This window comes from Lampetra planeri, chromosome 21 (genome assembly GCF_965212315.1).
Source record: "Lampetra planeri chromosome 21, kcLamPlan1.2.h2, whole genome shotgun sequence".
Classification (NCBI taxonomy): domain Eukaryota; kingdom Metazoa; phylum Chordata; class Hyperoartia; order Petromyzontiformes; family Petromyzontidae; genus Lampetra; species Lampetra planeri.
The window spans coordinates 1,101,888-1,123,302 of NC_136127.1; the positions used below are offsets into that span (position 1 = coordinate 1,101,888).

The 21,415-nt window shown below is 41.8% G+C and overlaps 1 protein-coding gene across 1 annotated transcript in view; it reads left to right on the forward strand.

Annotated features, from left to right (window-relative positions):
- Nucleotides 1-19,149, forward strand: part of ODAD2 (outer dynein arm docking complex subunit 2) — a 34,435-nt gene extending 15,286 nt beyond the window's left edge. Inside the window, exons 10-20 of the mRNA XM_078603700.1 lie at nucleotides 559-709; nucleotides 1,037-1,183; nucleotides 2,406-2,615; nucleotides 3,013-3,249; nucleotides 4,248-4,358; nucleotides 6,357-6,511; nucleotides 9,865-10,107; nucleotides 12,224-12,338; nucleotides 14,678-14,866; nucleotides 15,924-16,145; nucleotides 17,930-19,149. Coding sequence (XP_078459826.1) covers nucleotides 559-709; nucleotides 1,037-1,183; nucleotides 2,406-2,615; nucleotides 3,013-3,249; nucleotides 4,248-4,358; nucleotides 6,357-6,511; nucleotides 9,865-10,107; nucleotides 12,224-12,338; nucleotides 14,678-14,866; nucleotides 15,924-16,145; nucleotides 17,930-18,043 — 1,894 coding nt within the window. The 3' untranslated portion in view covers nucleotides 18,044-19,149. The remainder of the gene's footprint in view (nucleotides 1-558; nucleotides 710-1,036; nucleotides 1,184-2,405; nucleotides 2,616-3,012; nucleotides 3,250-4,247; nucleotides 4,359-6,356; nucleotides 6,512-9,864; nucleotides 10,108-12,223; nucleotides 12,339-14,677; nucleotides 14,867-15,923; nucleotides 16,146-17,929) is intronic.
- The last annotated feature ends 2,266 nt before the right edge of the window (nucleotides 19,150-21,415 follow it).

Consider the following 21,415-nt stretch of genomic DNA (forward strand, 5'->3'; position numbering starts at 1 on the left):
TACACAAGTTAAGCCATTATCAAAATACAGCATCCCTCTGCTAACATTTTTCAGTCAAAATATTGAAACTGCTGCTCTGAATAAGCAGCATTTGCCAAAAATTACAACTTATTATATCCATGATACACTTCAAGATACAGAAGTGCGAATGTATGCGGTTGTATATTTTCTGTATATTCGCTACAGCCAACTCGGGCCTTGTTTTATCTCTAACGCCTCTGTAGAATGATTGAGTTTCGAGTTTATTTGATTTATTACACGGATGATGGTCCCATTTAGCCAGTTGCACGACAATTTTACAAGGGAGATCCGTGGTACATGAGCACAGCAACATCAACATAACCAGGACATTCGAAGTGAGTGCTTTGGGATTCTTGATACCAGTGTTGGATCTGTCGGTGGACAGTGGCGATACATGTCCCCTTCCCTTATTGAAATTAAAAAAATGTAGGGTAGTATTTCAAAAGCTGCACAGTTTTGGACCCCCCCCACGCCATCTGGGAAGTTTCCCAGGTCCGCCTCTGCTTGGTGCGGAGTGCATTTGACCTTTTCTCACAGGGGAATGTCGCTGAGATTGGAGGACGAGGATGAGAGTGACAGCTCTAGTGAGAGCGAGGAGGAGGAGGAGCAGCTTGATCGGCGCCAGGAAGCCAGCATGGATCTACCGTCAGAGTACTGGCAAATCCAGAAGCTCATCAAGTACATCAAGGTGCCCTGCAGTGTGCATTCTATTATTTGTTGTTGTAACGTTCTGAGTCTCCCCTCCTGGACATCTGTGAAAAGAGCCTCGTAGCTCATCGGATTCCTCCAAGAAACATAAAGATTCTGATTCTGTGCAGACTTGTAGATGTTCTTGCTCAGATTCATGAACCATTCATATTCGTGATGTGTTTTTCAATTACAATTTTTTAAACACTTGTACTGAGCACAGGCCCAAAGGCCCAATATGTCAAGCGGATTGGTAGCACCTCCTGAGATGAGTTTACTTACAGCCACTCCCACCATCCAGTTGAATTCGCTTGTATTTTCTTTACAGAGTGGGAATCCGACAGCGACGGTGATTGCGCTGTGCTGTATGAGGGACTTCAACTTGGCTCAGGAGACGTGCCAGCTCGCGATGAAGGACGTCGGAGGGTTGGAAGTCCTCATCAACTTGCTCGACACTGATGACATTAAATGCAAGGTAAACACTTGGATTAAGATTAATTTCTAAAAGCGTATTCTCTGTTATAGGGCAGCTCATTAAAAAAATATATTTTAAAAGCAGTTATTTGTATTGCGATATTGGTCACTCTTCATTTACGTATATCAATTTCCAATGGAGCACAAGCAAAGTTAACAAAACCCCTCATACAATGGTCAACAACGCTGCCTTTAAATACCAGAAAAATGCATAAACTATGTAATGGGTGACATTTCTCGCAGTAGCCTTCATAGCACAGAAATTGCCATTACCTAAAACGGGCAGTGTTGATGATGATTGTTGTTGAGTTTTTTTTATTTCCACAGGAGCTGTGTATTAAGCATGTAGCGATTCACCCTCCAGCAATTTGACAATTTGCTTTGGGGAACCGATCTGATTGAAGAATAAGTTTCTCGTCTCGTTTTGACACTGATGCATTTCTCATTTCGTTGCCTCTTTTGTATGCTTGTGTCAACGTCATTAGCCTCCGTCGTCTATCAGCAGAGCATTTGCTTACCGCTTTCATGATCTATCTCAAGTGCACGATTAAATTAGTTCATTGTGATTGTGTGAGTTGATGTCCATTGATTAATCAGTGTATCGTTACTTGACTGCTGAGGGTAATAACTAAAATGAGTAAACTATTAATTTCTTTGAATAATTTTCTGGAATTGTAAGCACAACATTTTTGTGAGCAGTAGTTGTCACAGTCTAATTTCACAATAGTGGTTGTGACACTGCCATTCATACAGCTAGTATGTGGACCCTGTACAAATGCAGCTTCTGTTGTGGTGCATGTTAACATTCCTCATGCATTGATCATATATATTGGACATTCACGGCAACATTCAATTTACATAAAATGTATAGAGACACTTAAAGGCCCTACCACTTCCTTCGCCTGCCCCTCGAGTGACACTCTGGTTGCCTCCATGCCTCAGAGTCACGGTCATTTATGTCTCTAAAATGTTGCTGCGTTATAATTTGCATTATTGCTTTTATTGTTACTATCAACTCTTAAATTGAAAGTAAATAGCAATGAATACAGTATAACTCATCTTATTTGGAGTAATATTGGAGAATGCTATTGTGAATAGGCAAATTTGTGGATGAGGAGTTTTCATTGGTCTATAAATGATGTTCATCATAAGACAGATTAAAGGGTTCATTATTTTTATTTCTGAATTAACTTGGTTTTGTATTGTCAATTTCCTGCTTACAGATTGGATCACTTAAAATACTGAAGGAGATTAGCCACAATTCACAAATCCGCCAATCCATTGTTGACATTGGCGGCCTCCAAACTATGGTAAACATCCTGGATTCCTCTGAAAAGGAACTCAAGTGTTTGGCGGCTGAGACAATCGCCAATATTGCTAAATTTCGGCGGGCACGAAGGACAGTCCGGAAGCACAATGGTATAAAAAAACTGGTAAGTGTGTAATCACATGATCCACAGTGAAGAGGGAATGTCGGATGAACCAATCACCTCACGCCATCTGCACAATAGATGTCCTCATGCATATATTATCTTCTCTAATCCTCTTCTCATCCCAAAACAGCACAGTTAGCTGCATGATCAAGCAGTGGGTAACCTGGCTTCGTGGCAAACTGTGAATCCACAGCCAGAGAGTGTGCACAGTGGGGGTATAATAATCCTCATCAATCCATTATCATCATTGTCGGTAATGATTATACCATTTCTGTGATTAGTAGCCACAGTGATCATTTGTGGGTGCCCTTCTTACCCACAATGCCTCTTATCCACAATCACATCTTACTACGATCGCGTGGTAGTTGAGTTACGGGGTTATTTATTTATTTTACAGGTGGGATTAATGGACTGCGTTCCCATGCGCTCTGCCAATTTAAGTCCGGCGCAAGAGAAGGACATCGAGGTCGCTCGCTGTGGGGCCCTAGCGCTGTGGAGTTGCAGTAAAAGCAGAAAAAACAAGCAAGCCATCCGCAAGGCGGGAGGCATCCCGCTGCTCGCGCGGCTGCTCAAGTCGCCCCATGAGAACATGCTCATCCCAGTTGTGGGCACCTTGCAAGAGTGTGCTTCAGAGGTGTGTGCACAGATGGAACGATCAGTTATGAGGTTATCAGATATTTTCTCTGGAGTATTCTAAAGTCGTAAATTATGCCATACGTATCCTATATGTAGGAATGAATGCTTTTCGTGAGGGTACACGTGGTACAATTGCATGCTGTATGCTTAACATTGGCGACTGCTGGTGATGAATATAAAATCTAAGTTAAACATTCCACAGGATCATGAATCAGAGAACAGAAATGAAAGACACATTTACTTCTGAGAAAAGTAAACGAGCTTGGTGAAGATACATCACGAAAAGGGATTATGGTCAATTGATGAGACTGGTGATGGAGCAACAGATAAAGAAGGAAACATGTCTTCGAGGATGACTAATGAGGAAATGTAACGAGAAAAACCATATAACCTACTGATGACGAACGCTTGTTTTCTTCCTGATGATGAACACTTGTGTTGCGATCGAAACATCATAGTTTATTGTTATTTTTGTTATTTTCTTTGAACCTATCTACGTGACTTTACCGAAAGACCCAAAGAATAACCTACTAAAAGTCCAATGTTCCAGCAAACATTGCCTCCTTTAGAGTCCAAATATTGATTTAACAGGAAAGCCCATTGGTTAATTGATCAATATGATCTGTTGTAAGGCTTCTGTTTTGACACTCAACTATGGAAGGTATATTTTATAATACCAGCCAGGGAATTATACATTTGTAAGCCGAATACTGTTTTAGTCAAACACTGCTGCTATTTGTAGTCTCAAATTCTGAGGCCTGGATCCAGGGCCTTGGAGGTAGCTTTCCCAAACTGAGTTAATTGCAGTGGTTAAATATATGGCCATCGTCATTGTCCATCCTCTTATTGAGAGAGAATATGGAGATGGGAGAGGATCTTGGATTTTTGTCTTTTGTTACCTCTACGTAATGTTTATCATGGCTACACATTTACTTAGTACTGCATTTTCACAGAATATGCGATCATTAAAAACTAAATATATATTTGTTGCTATAGGCAAGCTATCGACTCGCCATCCAGACAGAGAAGATGATTGAGGACTTGGTCAAAAACTTGAACAGTGACAACCAAGAGTTACAAATGCACTGTGCAAGTGCCATATTCAAGGTAATCTGCATTCCCAGACTGAACACATTTCATTCAATGCATGTGAAACACGGAGGAATATATATAAGTTTTTTTATAGTCAATGTTTTAAGTTATTTATCATTAAATGACTTCAGAAATTACTGTTACTCCTATTGCTATTCCTATAATTTAATAAAAATACATTTGTTTAATTGAAGAATTAAAACTGGTATTTGTTACTATTATAAAGCTGGATTGTTGTTTGTCATTCCCATGGAGGGGATTAGTCTGCTCATATAATGACCACTGTTAATATCCAACAAAGTGGTACTAATTTTATTGAGCACAGGTGAACGATGCACTCGGTAGAACTCTGAAGTGGACTCCGTTTCAGCAGTTTCCTGATGGCGGTCGCTTGTGTTGCGATCGAAACGTCGTGATCTATTATTTTCTACCTACGTGACTTTACCGAAAGAATCAAAGAGTATGGACTTGAAACGTTAAGATACATCTGTCGAGGCTCCTACACACAGTGCCACCCACCGGGGTTATGCTTAAATTTGATGGTAGTGGATCGTTAGTCTAACGCAGGTATAATCATGTTATGAGGTGAATACCCAATTCGTGTTTGACTTAATCTATATAGTATAAATGTGTATATATAGGGTGTTTCAAAAAGATGGACCCAATTTCAAAGCAGTATATTTCACGATGGCAACATGTTACAATTACACAAAAAGTTACAAACGGTTTAATGAGTTATCAGGTTTTACTAACCATTTTATAAATGCTCTATGTGCCCTCCACCTACTGTACGGACAACATTGAGACGATAGTTGAATTCGTCCCAAATGCCTTTCAAAGTGTCACTGCTGCCGTGATTCCGTTTTTGAGGTCATCCAGATTAGTCGCTAATGGTGGCACAAAAACACGATCTTTGACGTATCCCCACAAGAAAAAGTCGCAGGGTGTGATGTCTGAGGATCTTGGGGGCCAAGAGTGTAGCGCCAAGCCTGTGTGTCATTTAGAAAACGTCGAACCTGCAGGTGCCAATGTGGCGGTGCTCCATCTTGCTGAAAAATTAAGTCATCGGAATCTTCATCAAGTTGTGGAAAGAGCCATTTCTGCAGCATTTCGAGATACACTTGCCCCGTAATTGTGTTTCCCTCGAAAAAGAAAGGGCCATAAACCTATTTTTGAGAAACAGCACAAAACACGTTCACTTTCGGGGAATTACGCTCATGCTCTACAGTTTCGTGTGGATTCTCTAATCCCCATATGCGCACATTGTGACGGTTAACTTTACCATTTAGATGAAACGTTGCTTCATCACTAAAAATCAAACGTGGTAAGAAGCTATCGTCCTCTATGTTCTGTAACATCGCAACACAAAATTCTACACGTTTTCCTTTGTCACCTGCATGAAGAGCCTGTACCATTTGCAACCGGTATGGCCTCAGCGATTAAACGTTGCCTTAACACACGCCAGACAGTCGTATGAGGGATCGCAAGTTCTCGGCTGGCACGACGAGTGGACTTGCACGGGCTACGCAGAAAACTCTCTTGAATTCTTTTCATGTTTTCCTCTGAAGTGCGTGGTCGCCCTGTGCTCTTCCCCTTACATAAACAGCCTGTTTCCTCAAATTGTCGGTACCAACGACGATTGCTCTTTGACATTGGCGGATCAATGCCAAAATGCCGTTGAAACTCACTCTGCACCGCAATTATGGATTGAGTCTTGCTGAACTGCAGAACGCAAAACGCCTTGTGTTGTGGGTTCACCATCTTGCGAATGACTGAGGCTAGGGGCTATTTGTGCGCTGGGAGAGGCATCTAGTGGTAATCATTTGAAACTCTATGCACCGTCCTTTCAAGTGGTAAGAGTTTCATTCATGGGTGGTTTGTGGTTGTAGAGATATAGCGATTTCAAATCGGGTACATCTTTTTAAAACACCCTGTATATGACTACTGTAGGCTGTCTGGCCACTGGATGATATGAGATGGTGAGTATTAAAAAGAAGACTCTTTTCTTGACAGTGTGCAGAAGATAAAGAGACCCGTGACCTTGTGCGGCAATACGGAGGCTTGCACCCGTTGGACATCCTGCTCGGAAAATCTGAGAACAAGGAGCTGTTGGCTGCAGTGACCGGGGCTATCTGGAAGTGCTCCATCAGCCAAGAGAACGTTGCCATGTAAGGAGACAACATGTGTCCTTCACATATCCTTAGCCATACAGCCTTCTGGGGTGCATAATTTAAACAGCATTGATTTCAAGATAAGCATACTCTGGAATGGTTTCGAGTGTCTTAGCAGTTAGCAGAGTCAAGATTGCTTGAATCAATGCTGGTGAACTGCCGATGAAGGAGACAATGCTTATTTACTTTGTTATTTATTTTCTAAACAAAAATTGTGATTAGTATTTTAAGTTTCCACGTAATGTTTTGGCTTAGCATACATTTTGAATAACTTTTATAAGTTTAAAATGTAGGTTCGTTTGGAAGACTTTTTCAGTTTAATTAAGTACTTAAATATAGGATTGATATGTAACCAATGTTTTGATACAAATGTGGCTGATATCATGACATGCATCACTCTCCAGTTTATATCAGCAGAATAAACATGTGCATATATGGTATGGATGAAGTACCTCAATAAGTATGGTTAGAGAGCTGGAAGACCATAGATTTTATAGTTGGTGGTCATGTATCGATAATCACATGGAGCGTAGTTTGCATTGCAACGCAGTTATCAATATACGGTTATACCTCAGTTAACGAAGTCTAGGAATGAAGCCCCTTTATAACAAAGTCGCTCGTGGAGGGCTATTTCACCTCCCTATTTTTACGAAAAAATCTACAAAATGAAAAAAATATCCTCATATCATGCAAAGCGATTAACAAAAAAAGTAACATTTTAAACAGGTGTCCTGTCGACGTGACCGATCGTGGAGTTTGTTTACTGAATATTATCAGCAGCCAATGAGCGAAGAGCTTCGTGAGTCTCCCTCACTCGGCCCAATCAGCAGCGCGCCTCCCCATTCTTTCCCCTCCTGCCGGCCATTACTTGAGCTCCTCGTGTTGGTAATGTTTGATATTGTTTTTTGCAGTGATGAAGTGCAGTGTAAATCTATCTCTTTGAAATGGAAAAATGCAGATCATAAGGAGGGTAGAGGCAGGAGAGATGAAAGAGAAGTGGCGCTTTCGTTTGGGTTAGCGCAGTCCACCTTAAATACAATTTGAAGGCCACCAGAGAAAGTACAGGTTTCTATGCAACAATCTAGTGACCTTACTGCTACTAAACTAACACGCACGTAAAACGGTGTTATTGGGGAAATAGACAAACTGTTAAGTGTTTGGGTGAACGATATCACACAGCACCACATGCTACTCAGTCAGGCGCTGATAATACAGAAGGCACTGAGCCTATTTGATGTTTTCCTATTGTACACTCTTCTCTGAAGTCCTGGAACGTATCCCCATCCTTCATCTCTTCTATCTACCTCTGATAATGAAGTTCCTAACAATGAAGTGATGTCATGGAATGAATCTACTTTGTTAACCGAGATATTACTGTGCAGTATAAATTGTATTTATGAGAAAAAGATTTCCGTTATTAAGGTGATAAAAGAGAAGAACAGTCTTTACCCTTCCTTCCAATAGTACATTTGTGAAGATGTTCAAACACTACTTAACCAGAGCTATTCATGCTTTGGTATTTGCATCGTCCTTGTGTTCACCTTTTGGAATTCTTTGCTCTATAGGACTGGTGAGACAAAGCTATGAAGGAGGCTGTCTCTGGTGCATGTTAATCAGTTTCAAGGACAATGCATACGTTATCAAATAACATTTTTCTTTGCACAGTATACCATAAATATGTGTAGGTAATGCAGACTTAATGCCTTGGAATAGGTGTCTATTTGGTGTTTGAACATCTTAACACCTCCTGTATGATTGCTTTCTCTTTGATCAGTATAAATTGTATTGCTCGTCTGAGACAAATGTTGCACACTCGAAATGAAGGACGTGGGCAGGTGCTCCAAATCGAGGGCAAGCACATTTATTTATTGTGGTTAATATTAATCTTGGGAAGAACAGCACCGTCACTCTGTCAAATGCAACAACACGTGTGTTACAACCAGCCTTGCTGCCGAGCTGCCATTAACCATGTGGCTGGTTTACACGAGCGGTTATTCATTAACCCTTTCTCTTAAACCCAATTCTCCTACTGATAAACCATCTTTGTCTTTGACAATCACATTTGCACATCACTATTCGACTATTACTTTAATCCTAAGCTGTATGTCTATCTATACTATCCACTTATATCGGTATCTTACACCCATTATATGTACTGTATGTTCTAGATTTGAAGCTTTCGTGACTGCAATGATTCATATTCTTAGGGTTTTTCGGTAAAGTCACGTAGGTAAAAACATTAAAAAGTAAAATAAAATAAAAAATCACGACGTTTCGGAGGCAACACAAGCTTCCGTCTTCAGGTGGTACCGTCACAGCCACGACAGCTGTATCAAGTAAATGAGAGATTGCAGGAGTTACCACTGCGTTTATATAATGGTTGGAGAATATAATGGTATAATATAATGGTTGGACCATTATATAAACGCAGTGGTAACTCCTGCAATCTCTCATTTACTTGATACAGCTGTCGTGGCTGTGACGGTACCACCTGAAGACGGAAGCTTGTGTTGCCTCCGAAACGTCGTGATTTTTATTTTATTTTACTTTTTAATGTTTTTACCTACGTGACTTTACCGAAAAAACTTAAGAATATGTACTGTATGTGTACAGTATACGTACTGTATATCACCATTGTACAGCTTACTACTATACATGTGTTCTATTCTCAATAGCATTGCAAGTAGTCATATTCTGGGTACATGGGCATGGTTATAGACTAAACAGTATTAGAGTTAGAGAATTAAAATGACAGTAACTAATTACAGTGCGTCATCCCTTTACAATGCACAGTGCTAAAACGCCTCTAATTGCATATATCACAAACGAACACTTCAAAGCCAAGCTTAAAGTCTAGAACAAGTCTAGAAACATTTATATAACGATCAAAAACAACCTTTGCGTCCTTTACCTGTCAAATGCAACAACACGTGTGTTACAACCAGCCTTGCTCCCGAGCCGCCATTAACCATGTGACTAGTATATCCGCGCGGTCATTCAATAACCCTGCCAGCCACCTACAGGCCCGACTCAGTCATCACATGCTGCTGTACACACATGCATTGATGCACTGCACAGCACATCAGGACTTTCACAGAACCACACTTTACTCCCTTACTGCACAAGGACATAATTAAAAGAGTGATCCATTCTTAATGTGCCACACAACGACCACTTTCTACGTTGGGTTGTTGTCCTGTAATGTGTCGGTGGAAAAAATATTTGACAAACAACTGAATCGGATCCATAGAGTTACACTCATGGTTTTACTGCGGTCGTTGTTGTTACCATTCACTAAATAATAATAATGTTACGAGGGCTTCACGGCTGGTGTCTTTGTGTGCTTGCAGTCTACAGGAGTTGAGGACCATAGAAACTCTGGTGTCCCTGTTAAGCAATCAACCAGAGGAGGTGCTCATAAACGTGGTGGGAGCGCTGGGTGAATGCTGCCAGGAGCCGGCTAATCGTGCCATAATCCGCAAGACAAGCGGCATCCATCCCTTGGTACAGCTGCTCACGGGCACCAACCAACCGCTCCTCATCAACGTCACCCGAGCAGTGGGTGCCTGCGCCATGGATCCTGAAAACATGGGGTGTGTATGATGGATTACTGCATGTGCAGTCACACCCACCCACGCACAAACAACGATGAGAGACCAAAACAAACGCACCAAAAATGTTATGCCTTAATTGTACTGTGGTTGGTTGGCCTTTATGCAGTAGTAAATTGTGCTGTGAACAAGGGCCATTGCCTGAAATGTTACCTATGATATATTGTCTCGTTTTATGGTGAGTGTTATTGACAAAGGTGTTGAGTTTTTTTATCTGAAAATTCTAATACGAATTTGTTTCATGCCGTTATTTTCAATTGGCAATAAAATACAAAATATAATTTTTAAACCAAAATATATCTTTTAATAATTACAATGGTATGAATCACACATGAACAAATATAGCTCAGACTATGTTTTTTATTGAGTGAATCATACAATGTATATTCTAAGGGAGCTCAGGCTTTCTGCTTGACAGGCCTCCCAGAGAGCCCATTAGGCAACCTCTATACGGGCAGTGCTCGACCTATGAACACAAATTGTTCCTGAGATCCGTTCATGAGTTGACCGTATCATAAGTCAGAATACAATAATGTACTGTATTTTCATATGCCCATGGATCCGTGTCATGAAATGTGATATGGTTCAACAAAAAATGGAAGCATTGTTAAACTCATAAATCAGAAATATTGTACATTTTCATTTAATGCTGTAATGCATACTGTATCATAAATACAACTAAATTAAGTAACATAAATAGTAAATAAAACATAAAATAAAGGAACATAAATAGAAATAATAATTTTATTTTCACTTGACTTTCGTCCTGATGCTGGCTTTCTTGTCAGAAGGGGTGTGATAAGTCACCGCAATTGCATGCACACACACACATGGGGTACGCGTGCAGGCACACACGCAGACACACACCAACAACAACTATCCTCCGTATAGCCTTAACAGACTGTTGGGGCAAGTGCTGTTTGTGAGCAGTGCCTATGAAGGCCAGCACGACACACGAGGGGGTGAGTGGGTAGCCCTATGCCCGGCAACTTTTGTTTCTGCAGTGGTGATGTTTACACACTGCACCAGGTACACATTTGAGGTTGAGTCTAGCAAGGAGAAGCCCAGGACCAGTTCAGATAATCGTCACTGGTGTTGGCCGTGACCAGGAATTGAACTTTGGTACCCAGGTTCGGAGTGCAGCGCGCTAACCAAGCTCACTCCCCACACTAGGCCGACTCATTAGATCTCGTGGAGGATCACTCCGCTGAACAAAATAGTTCCGCGGTTTAGTTTTCAAGTGCGTGTTCACGTTTTAAGTAATTGTTAAAAAAAGATAATTCATGGAAGCTGGTGTGTAAGTGTGCGTATTCGTAAGTTGGTTGTTTGTAAGTTGAGGACTGCCTGTAATGAGGACTAATTTAATCTTCTTAAGAGCTCATTACGCATGTAAAAATGCCTAAATAGCATGAAACAAATTGTTCATATTACTTTACATACAACAATACGCAAACACAGATCGGTATAGCCACGATTGTACAGAGTGTCACCTATGCATGCTTATATAGAGTCTACATTATTTTACTTTTAAAGCCTTACCTACTCTTGCATTTATCAAAGACATATTTCTGCATGTAGACATCTTATCTTGTATTTATTTAGCGCCTTATATCCAAGGGGCTTTATAAGGGTTATAAATGGTACAATGAGGTTAACAGACGGTGATATGGTGGCATATGAGAGGAGGAGGGGAAAGAGGGAAGGGGGATAGGGATAGGTAAGGGGAGAGAGGTTAGTGGGAACGGGAATTACAGGGGTATCTAGGGATGGAGGGAAGAATGGGCCAGGAAGAAGAGGTGGGTCTTGAGGGATGAGTGGAAACGAGACAGGGAGGGTGCTTAGCTTCATGTGAAGGAGAAGTTTGTTCCAGTGCAGGGGGGCAAGTAGGGAAAAGGAGCGGAAACAGGATTGTGCACAAGGAAAGGTGGGAACTGTGAGGAGTAGGAGGGATTGAGAGCGGAGCGGGCTGGAGGAGACTTAGTATGAGACAAGAGAAGCAAGGTACAGTACCTCTGTACATGTAATAATGTAACCTCTGCCGTTGTAAAGTTGGCTTTACATGTTTTATAATGTTCTGTATTGATCGTGCTCTGTCTAGTATTATCGATCATCTGGATGGAGTTCGCCTGCTCTGGTCCCTCCTTAAGAACTCCAACTCACAAGTGCAAGCCAGTGCAGCTTGGGCTATTTGCCCTTGCATTGAAAATGTCAAGGTAAAACTACAACGTGACTTTTCATCATGTGGATATTTATAGCAGCCAAATACTCCAAACGCATGTTTCTAAATGTGGAGGGAAAAACCGGAGGACCCAGACAAAAATCCACATGACCACGAGGAGAACATGCAAACTCCAAATATGGTGGCGAGACTCATATGTAAATTATTAGTGTACAGTTATACATAAGCTGCATACATTACAAAGTATAATTTTCAAACCATAAATATCTATCTCTTAACATAGGGAACTGGTTACCTATCTCTTAGCATTGACCCATAGACTAGGTCGACTCAGCCTCAAATGAATACCTAGTGCAGTGTATAAGCATCTCTACTTGGGAACAAAAGGCGCATGGGGCTGGCGATTCACTCTCTTATGCACCATGCCGGCCTCCATAGGTACTCGCTAATAGCACTTGCCCCAACAGTCTGTTAAGGCTATACGGGGGATCTTTGTGTGCTAGATAGACCAGTGAATATTTGGTCATGCCTGGGCTATGATTATTATGCCTCTGCATCACAGTGGTCTAGGATTGACGTGAGATTGTTTGCTGTCCATGTTGTAAATATTGGCTCTGCTCATTTTTGTCTCATGCAGTGGTGCAATGATTTGTTCTGGAATTGAGCATAATATATTTTGGACAAAGTTCAAACACTCCAGCATGCTACATTTAGCCCAATTCATAAATATGGCCCCCTGTCTCGATAGGCTTGTCTGGTAATATAAATTCTACTAAGTAGCTGATGATGCGTAAAGAGCTGGTACTCACTCATACAAGCCCTGCTGTACGGACAGTACTGAGTGTTTATTTAAGGCTACATTCCGGTCCGTTACAGGTGTAGTGAGTCACTTCTGAGACACTATTTTAGGAGGCAACACCGTTTATTTTACACTATATACACACTGTTCACATACGGGATAACTAATTACAGGTCAGAGCAGCCAACATGCTGTCTGACCCACGATGCCGGAGACGAAGACGTAGCACCTCGGGTTCCATTCCACCTGTAGACAGCCCTGATTTAACCTCGGGGCTTGTCTTTTATGCCTCTCAGCGTGGCCTGGCTCCGCCCTTGGCCACGCCCCCTTCTAGAACCTTGTAGGTGGTCCTGGGCCGACCTCCACGTGCCACCTGCCCGGCTTTGCCCTTAACCACGCCCCCTCCTGGAACCCTCCAGAAGGTCCTGGGCCATGTTCCTTGTGTCCCCTTGGTCACTTTTGCCCTACAGGCCTACATCCTGTACCCCGGCCCATCACGTGCTTTGCCAGCCGGCCGGGGTGACGTGTCCCCACATGCCCCTCTCCGCCAGCAGCCAGTGCCACGCCCCCTAGTGACCCACTACATGGCATTACCTGCTGTGCTGGCGGGATAGCTGCTATACCATGCTCTGTCTGTAGGACTCATATTCTCCTCTCTGCCAGCAGCCAGCACCACGCACCCTAGTGACCCACTCCGTGGTATTACATGCTGTGCTGGCTGCTACACCCATATTTATTTATTCTACTGTACCCAGCGCGACGCGCCGTAGTGATCCATTCTATGTCACTACACAGGTAACTCCCACCAGAGGCCAGAATCACATTGTTTTCTTTAACAGGGACCAAAGCCTTAAACGTTACCCAGTTATATGTTTCCAGTTACCTACTAGTTTGAATGATAGTGGTGGTGAATATTTGATTATTTTCATACTTTAATAACTTGAGTTTGATGCTGATTTGTTCCTCTACCGCTTTTGTCTTAGTAGTTGTTCTTACACTTGTACTTTGGTCATAAAACGTGAATGTAAGCATACATTTTCTCTGTAAAGTGGCATGAAACTAATTATTTTGAATATGTAACAGTATCTTCTTGGTTCTTTCGGTAAAGTCACGTAGAAGGGAAGTAATAAAATAATAAAAATAAAACATAATAAAATTATTCTCACGACGTTTCGGCCACAACGCAAGCAGCTGTCCTCAGGTGAAAACCAGGTCCGTCGAGGCGACAGAGTCAGACTCTGGTTTTCACCTGAGGACAGAGTCAGACTCTGTCGCCTCGACGGACCTGGTTTTCACCTGAGGACAGCTGCTTGCGTTGTGGCCGAAACGTCGTGAGAATAATTTTATTATGTTTTATTTTTATTATTTTATTACTTCCCTTCTACGTGACTTTACCGAAATAACCAAGAAAATGAATCCCTGCAGTCACGAAAGCTTTAAATCAAAATGTAACAGTATGTTTGATATACAGTACCTAAGTATAAATCCTATCAATGCAGGTAGCTTATTGTTAGAATATTGCTGTTATTATTAAAAAAAAAACACTGATATTGTTTTCATTGCATGTTGTCTAGGATGCTGGAGAAATGGTGCGATCGTTTGTGGGTGGGCTGGAGCTAATCGTGAACCTGCTCAAGTCTGATGACAACGAGGTTCTGGCCAGTGTGTGTGCAGCTATATCCAAAATTGCCAAGGATGAAGAAAACTTGGCAGTGATAACGGACCATGGGGTGGTGCCCCTTCTTGCCAATTTGACGAGCACGGTAGGGATTTCCCACAATGATTACACTTTGTTTATATTTTAACGTTCATCTTTTTTTGTTACAAGAATAATAATAGAGACAAGCAGTAGGTAACTTTATTGTTCATGATAAAGTGTGATGTGCAGGGCGGTGATGTGGCCCAGCGGTAGCAAATGTTCCGCTTGGCACAGGTTTGTGATACGAAGAGCAAGCAAACACAAAGGAAAACACATTTTTGAAATACATGTAATAGCGAGAAAATCAGATGCATGAAGTTCACATCCAGTGGCCACCCTGGTTATTACTGAGGATGTGTGAATCGTAATGATATGCGCCGTCTGCTGCTTAGTGGACGTTAAAGATCCTTCGCCGTCATTCACGAGAACTCCATTGTCTGCCGGGGTCATGGCCCATATAAGCCACATTCTAAAATTATTTGCCAATTACTCAGTTGGGATTGCACATAGCAAACATCACCTATTGGCAGAATAATGCCTACTCGCAGACTCAATGCTGAATAACCTTATGCTACCTCTTGGAACGACCTTTAAAATGTTTGGGACGAGATGTGATGTACGTAGCTTATCGCATGCAATGCACTCTGAGAGACCTGTGGTGTAAAGCAGGGTGTTCTATCAAAAACAAAGCATCATTATTAGTTATGTCAGGTACAAAACACTGTCATGTAATGGATATTGTCCTCTCACCCTGCAGCTGAAAAGAGTCCTTCATATAGATATCATAATAGAACAAAATGCATATCTTTAATAAGGATATTTATCTTTTTTTGTAAGTGTTCTGGCATAAGTAAATTTTATTTGAAACCAGGTGAGGGCTGGATGGTATGATGCAGTATGCGAAATGATACAGTAACGTTGTAGCGTACCCTCATCTCAGCTCTTCGTCCGTCCATGGGATGACTGCAGGCTGATTTTGTGGTGCAAATGTGATTCAGTAAAAATTCCTCACTCCTTGCGTTTTTGCTTCACGAGGCACTCTTCAGGAACGCGCCTACCGCGTTAAAAAATGAAATGAAACTGTATATTCCATTTCAAACTTCTGACCTCTCATGCCACAGACGGACGACAAACTGCGTAAGAACCTGGCGGAAGCGATCGCTTGCTGCTGCACGTGGGGGAGCAACCGAGTGGCATTTGGGGGTGCCCAGGCGGTGGCTCCACTGGTGCGCTACCTCAAGTCCAAGGATGCGTTAGTTCACCGCGCCACAGCGCAGGCTCTCTACCAGCTGTCCCTGGCTCCTGAGAACTGCATCACCATGCACAGCAATGGAGTGGTCAAGGTAGGCCAGCCAGCTATTTACATTTCATTCCATTCACGCAGATTGTATTGGATGTGAGGTTTCTTTTTCCAGGAAAAATTGCTGTTGTATGTATCTTGAACTTTTTTCGCACCGTACATAGCCAACCGTGCTGTTAAAAATAGGTGACGTCCTTGTGCAATTGCACTTTAGAAGAAAAAAATTACAAGATGATTTTGTTGAACCAGGTGAGAATTCAAGAGCCCAGGATTAATCAAATTTTCAAGTGACCTGGGTCATCAAAATGACAAGAGCAATGACATAAACACAAGTACAACAATAAAGCAAATAGAAATCAGTGCAAAAACAAGGAAGAATAATTTAAGAGTCGTGATCCATACATAGGGTTTTTTTGTCCTTTGAGGATGAAAAGGCAAGTGAATTGTATCGATGAATGAAGCTTCAACATAGGCACATTTTGACAAATGGCTGTAACAGCTACGCTAACACAACGTGCTTTGCATTCACACATGAATGTGACCACTAAAGCTGCATCAATCCATTAAAACAGATTCCTATACTCACATTACATGCATCGAAAAGTATACCAGAAGAATCGATTCCAGTTGTATTCCTATACATTGGGTGTAATTGTTTTTGGTAATGGACTTCTATACTTTTTTTGTGACTTACCTTTTCTATACTCTGCACTCCGATCGGTTTTGCATTCTAGATTTGAAGCTTTCGTGACTGCAAGAATTCATATTCTTAGGTTTTTTCGGTAAAGTCACGTAGGTAAAAAAATTTTAATTTATAAAAGTAAAATAAAAATAAAATAAAAATCACGACGTTTCGGAAGCAACACAAGCCTCCGTCTTCAGGTGGAACAGTCACAGCACGATAGCTGTATCAAGTGATACAGTGATCCACCTGAAGACGGAGGCTTGTGTTGCTTCCGAAACGTCGTGATTTTTATTTTATTTTTATTTTACTTTTATTAATTTAAATTTTTTTACCTACGTGACTTTACCGGTTTTGCATTGTTTGTTGTTGTAACTTTCTGAACCGCCCCGACTGGACATCTGTGAAAATGAGCTTCATAGCTCATCGGATTCCTCCTGCAGTATAATATTCCGATTCTGATTAAAGATTCCGAGAATGTATTTGGGTGATGAGTGTTGAAATGTTGCAAAGTCAAAGTTACTTCCTGCTGATTGAGGCATTGGTCCTCATCTCCTGTTTACAGCCCTGATCCAGTGGTGGAAATTCCACATTCCTTTGGCGGAAAGGAGGGGGAATGTTTACCCTGCTAACTTCCACAAATGCTTCTTCCGACTTGAATTGAGCCAATGGCATTTTTTGTTTGAAAGAACAATGTTAATGCTACATTTATGTGTATGAAGTGTCCTGGTAGTGTAGCGGTTAGCGCGCTGGCCTACGAATCCAGCGACCCGATTTCGATTCCCGCTCACAGCCAACACCAGTGATGATTATCTGAACTGGTGCTAGGCCTCGCCTAGGTCGACTCAGCCTCAAATGAGTACTTGATGCAATGTGTAAACTTTGCCACTAAGGAGAAAAAAGTGGCGGGGGGTGGTGCTGGCCTCTCAGTTTGCATCAAGCATCCCGGCCTTCATAGCCGCTCGCTAAACAGCACTTGCACTAAGTCTGCTAAAGTTTAAGATGTAGGTTTTTGCGACTAATATCATCCATAATACAGGTTTTTTGGGTTAGATCGCGTAAATATATTAAATTCTATACAGGTGATCTTTGTCTTGTTGTTGTGTCCTTGACTGCTGTTTTTCTGTTTCTTATTTGCTTCAAAGCCACTGGTGGCCATGGTGGGCTCCACCGACACATTTCTGCAGGTGGCGGCCGCAGGCTGCATAAGCAACATCCGCCAGCTGGCTCTGGCCAATGAAAAGGTGCGGTACGGCTGACGTAGCCCTGACATAGCCCCACATTTTTATGTACATGAAGACTCATCCAATATCAGTTGCTCGTGATGTTGCTTTGTCAGGAGTAACACATTTGAAGACACATCGTGAGTAATAGGATATTTTTGAAGTCACCAAGATAGTAATTTTTTTCATGTACTGTGTATGGGTTTAATTATCACATTGCTTATTTCACACTGAATTACAGCCTGATATTTTTGTTGTCATTCACGAGTCTTGCGGAAATTTGTTATCTAGTACTTTGTGGACACGTTGCACTATTCATGTGAAACCCTTATTCTCTACTTATATTGATAGTAAAGTGCTTATCACGAAATTTCATAGTACATTACTCTCGATTATCCACACTAATGATGGAGAGGATGACCACTGATAATTCAAAATCGCGGATAATCCAAAAATATACATTTTCCGCATGCTCAGAGATAACACTCCTGCTCCCACGCACAAGACTCTGCCCACTAAGTGGATAGGAGCAGAGCCACGCGAATCAACATCAATCAAACTCTGCCCACTGTTGTAAAGATATGCAACTACTGTACTGTAGAGTTGATCGCGTGGATTTCGGAATAAATGGAGCACACATTTGCTCGGTTTAAGCACGTAACTTGTAATAAACATTTCAAAGATAACTCTTTTTAGATTCATAATTAACGTTTTTGGGTTAGATCGCGTTTTATATAAATGTGTCGTAACCCTCCACCACCCGACACGGCCAGTCAGCAAAAAAGTGTCACGTTGACAAAAGACAAATAGTTCACTACTTTAGCCCACCGGTGTGTTGAAGAGTGAAACCACAACATTTACAATTTTATTATGAATAATATTGGTCACGAAAGCCTACGTGTTAAACACTTTTTAGATTATTAATTTGGGCTTAAGGGAAAAAACACGAGTTATGAATAAATCTCGGGTGCATGGTAAATCTACAAATCTGATAAACCATACGTGGATAATCGAGAGTCTACTGTATTTGCATAGCTAATATGGTGTATCATTTGTTGGGGGATATTCAAGATATTGCTGTTGAAGGAATAAGTTTGTGTTTTTTAATGTGAAATAAAAGTTAATTGCAAACCCCTTCTAAAGATGCCTGGTTCCTTTGTTGTGTGTATAAACTATGTCACATGTGCAGTTATTTTGGCCGTCATTCCACCACTTTCCAGTAAAAAATACGGCCATTTCGCATACAAATTGGCACACTCGGCGTTAAATTCATGTTGGGCCGAATTCCGCACAGAAATGCACCCATTGCACACAGAAAGAATTGTCCGTAGTGGGCAGGGTGAGAGCAGAGCCAATGATGGATGATAAGATTCCTGCCAATTGCAAAATATTTACGCCCTCCCGTGGAATCGTGTTGATTGCGTTTGGGCGCGTGACTCGTGTGGGCCATGGTGAGGGCAGGGCTGCCCCACATGGAAGCCTGCTTCCGTCCCAATCCAATCCGTGTGCGTGCGCTCATCGCCACTATCTCACAAAATTGTTTGCGGAAAATTGTTACGATATATAGAGCGGGCTTTTGTTTCCCTACATGAGGTGGGTGGTTGGATGGCAACAATGCAGACGAGCACTAACAACAATAAGATGACGCAGATGAAGACAAGGATGAGAGTTACGATGTTTTATGATGTTGGACATCATGTGTTGAGCATGATAACGATGCTGACGTTGATAATGAAGTTGCTGCTGCTTCTTCTGATAGACCTTTTGCTGTTGATGAATTATGTCAGTGATGATGGAGAAGAGGTGTTTCCAGGAAAACTTCACCGAGTCCGGTTATGCGTGCCACTGCTGCCTTTTTTCTGCTGCTACACAAGGCTCTCAGTTTAATCTGTGAGCATTTAATAAATACTCACTGGTAACATTGACCATCCTGGCACATTCCCACTACTGATGCGTGTTTTGCCTCTGGGCGACGGAGACCGGGAGGAAGGCGACTTGAGTAACAACTGGTGTTGAGGTCACACACATAATCGCACCTGAATAAAGTTTAAATTACTTTTAATCAAGGATTTTGCTTCATTGATATCTAACCCCCTGCTCCATTCCACGATATGTCACATGTACTCTGGTTTACTGGCAAGCAGTACTTGAAAAAGGGTTGAAATGGTTAAACTTTGGCAGAATTCAACAGGTGCAGAGCTGAACGATGCTTTGATGGTCACATATCTTATAGCAAAGCCCTTATTTCCTCCACTGTTCAATCAAATTATTCAAGACTTTCCTTCTGGACCTGTCCAAAGGTTCAAACATTATCCAACACATCAATAACCATTTTGGGCACTTCCATATCCCCCCCACCCCAATCCACGCTTGCTTGTTGGGCATCCACCTCCCGTTTAATATTGGACTCACAAAGCCCTATTTGGAGAATAATTACAGCACCCTCGGACCGTTTTATTTGAGGCGATGGGCAATTAGGCCGCTGTACGTGAGCTGCAGAGGTGGGACAAAGTCATTGTTATGCAAGTCCAAGTCGAGTCGCAAGTCATCAAATTCATGACTCGAGTCTGACTCGAGTCCAAGTCACATGACTCGAGTCCACATCTCATAGGTGGGACAAAGTCATTGTTATGCAAGTCCAAGTCGAGTCGCAAGTCATCAAATTCATGACTCGAGTCTGACTCGAGTCCAAGTCACATGACTCGAGTCCACACCTCTGGTGAGCTGTATCGTTCAGTTTAGTTCCGACAAACGGGGCACTACTTTTTCTTTTGCTCAATATGTTCAACGTTAATAAAAGGTATCCAAGCAAAAAGTTCTCCACGCATTATCCTGCAGTTAATGAGAAAAGTGTAATTTATTGGCGCACTATATTGACTGCGTATTGAGACATATAAAACTGTTGAGCTAGATTTTCAACCAATCAGTATCGAAAATGTAAGTAGGTCTGAGCCAAAATCAAGCCAATATCACTACGCACATGTAAACATGGAGGACGTAAGCAGTGCAGCTTCATCTGATAGCGGCGATCAAGCTCGATTAAGGTGAGTTCCACACAGCCATGTCCTTTATGGCAGTGATAGACAAACGTTTCAAAGAAGCAGGACTACAGGATATGCTGATTGAATCAAATGTGGTAGCTGTTGGTTCAATAAATGGAGTCATTAGTGGACATCACTACAACCGTAGCATTCGTGCACACAAACTCCTATTTGAGGCAATGCATATCTTGCGGTTGAGGTCATTTCTTCAGTCCCTTCCTGAGCAACAGCACACTCGTTACATATCAGCCATGGAAGATCTAGTACGAGAGTACAAGTCTGAGGCAGGATTTTCATCTAACTCAGTGTCTGACATATCAGATATGCTGTCCTGCTATGATAGATATGTACATGAGATGAACTCTGT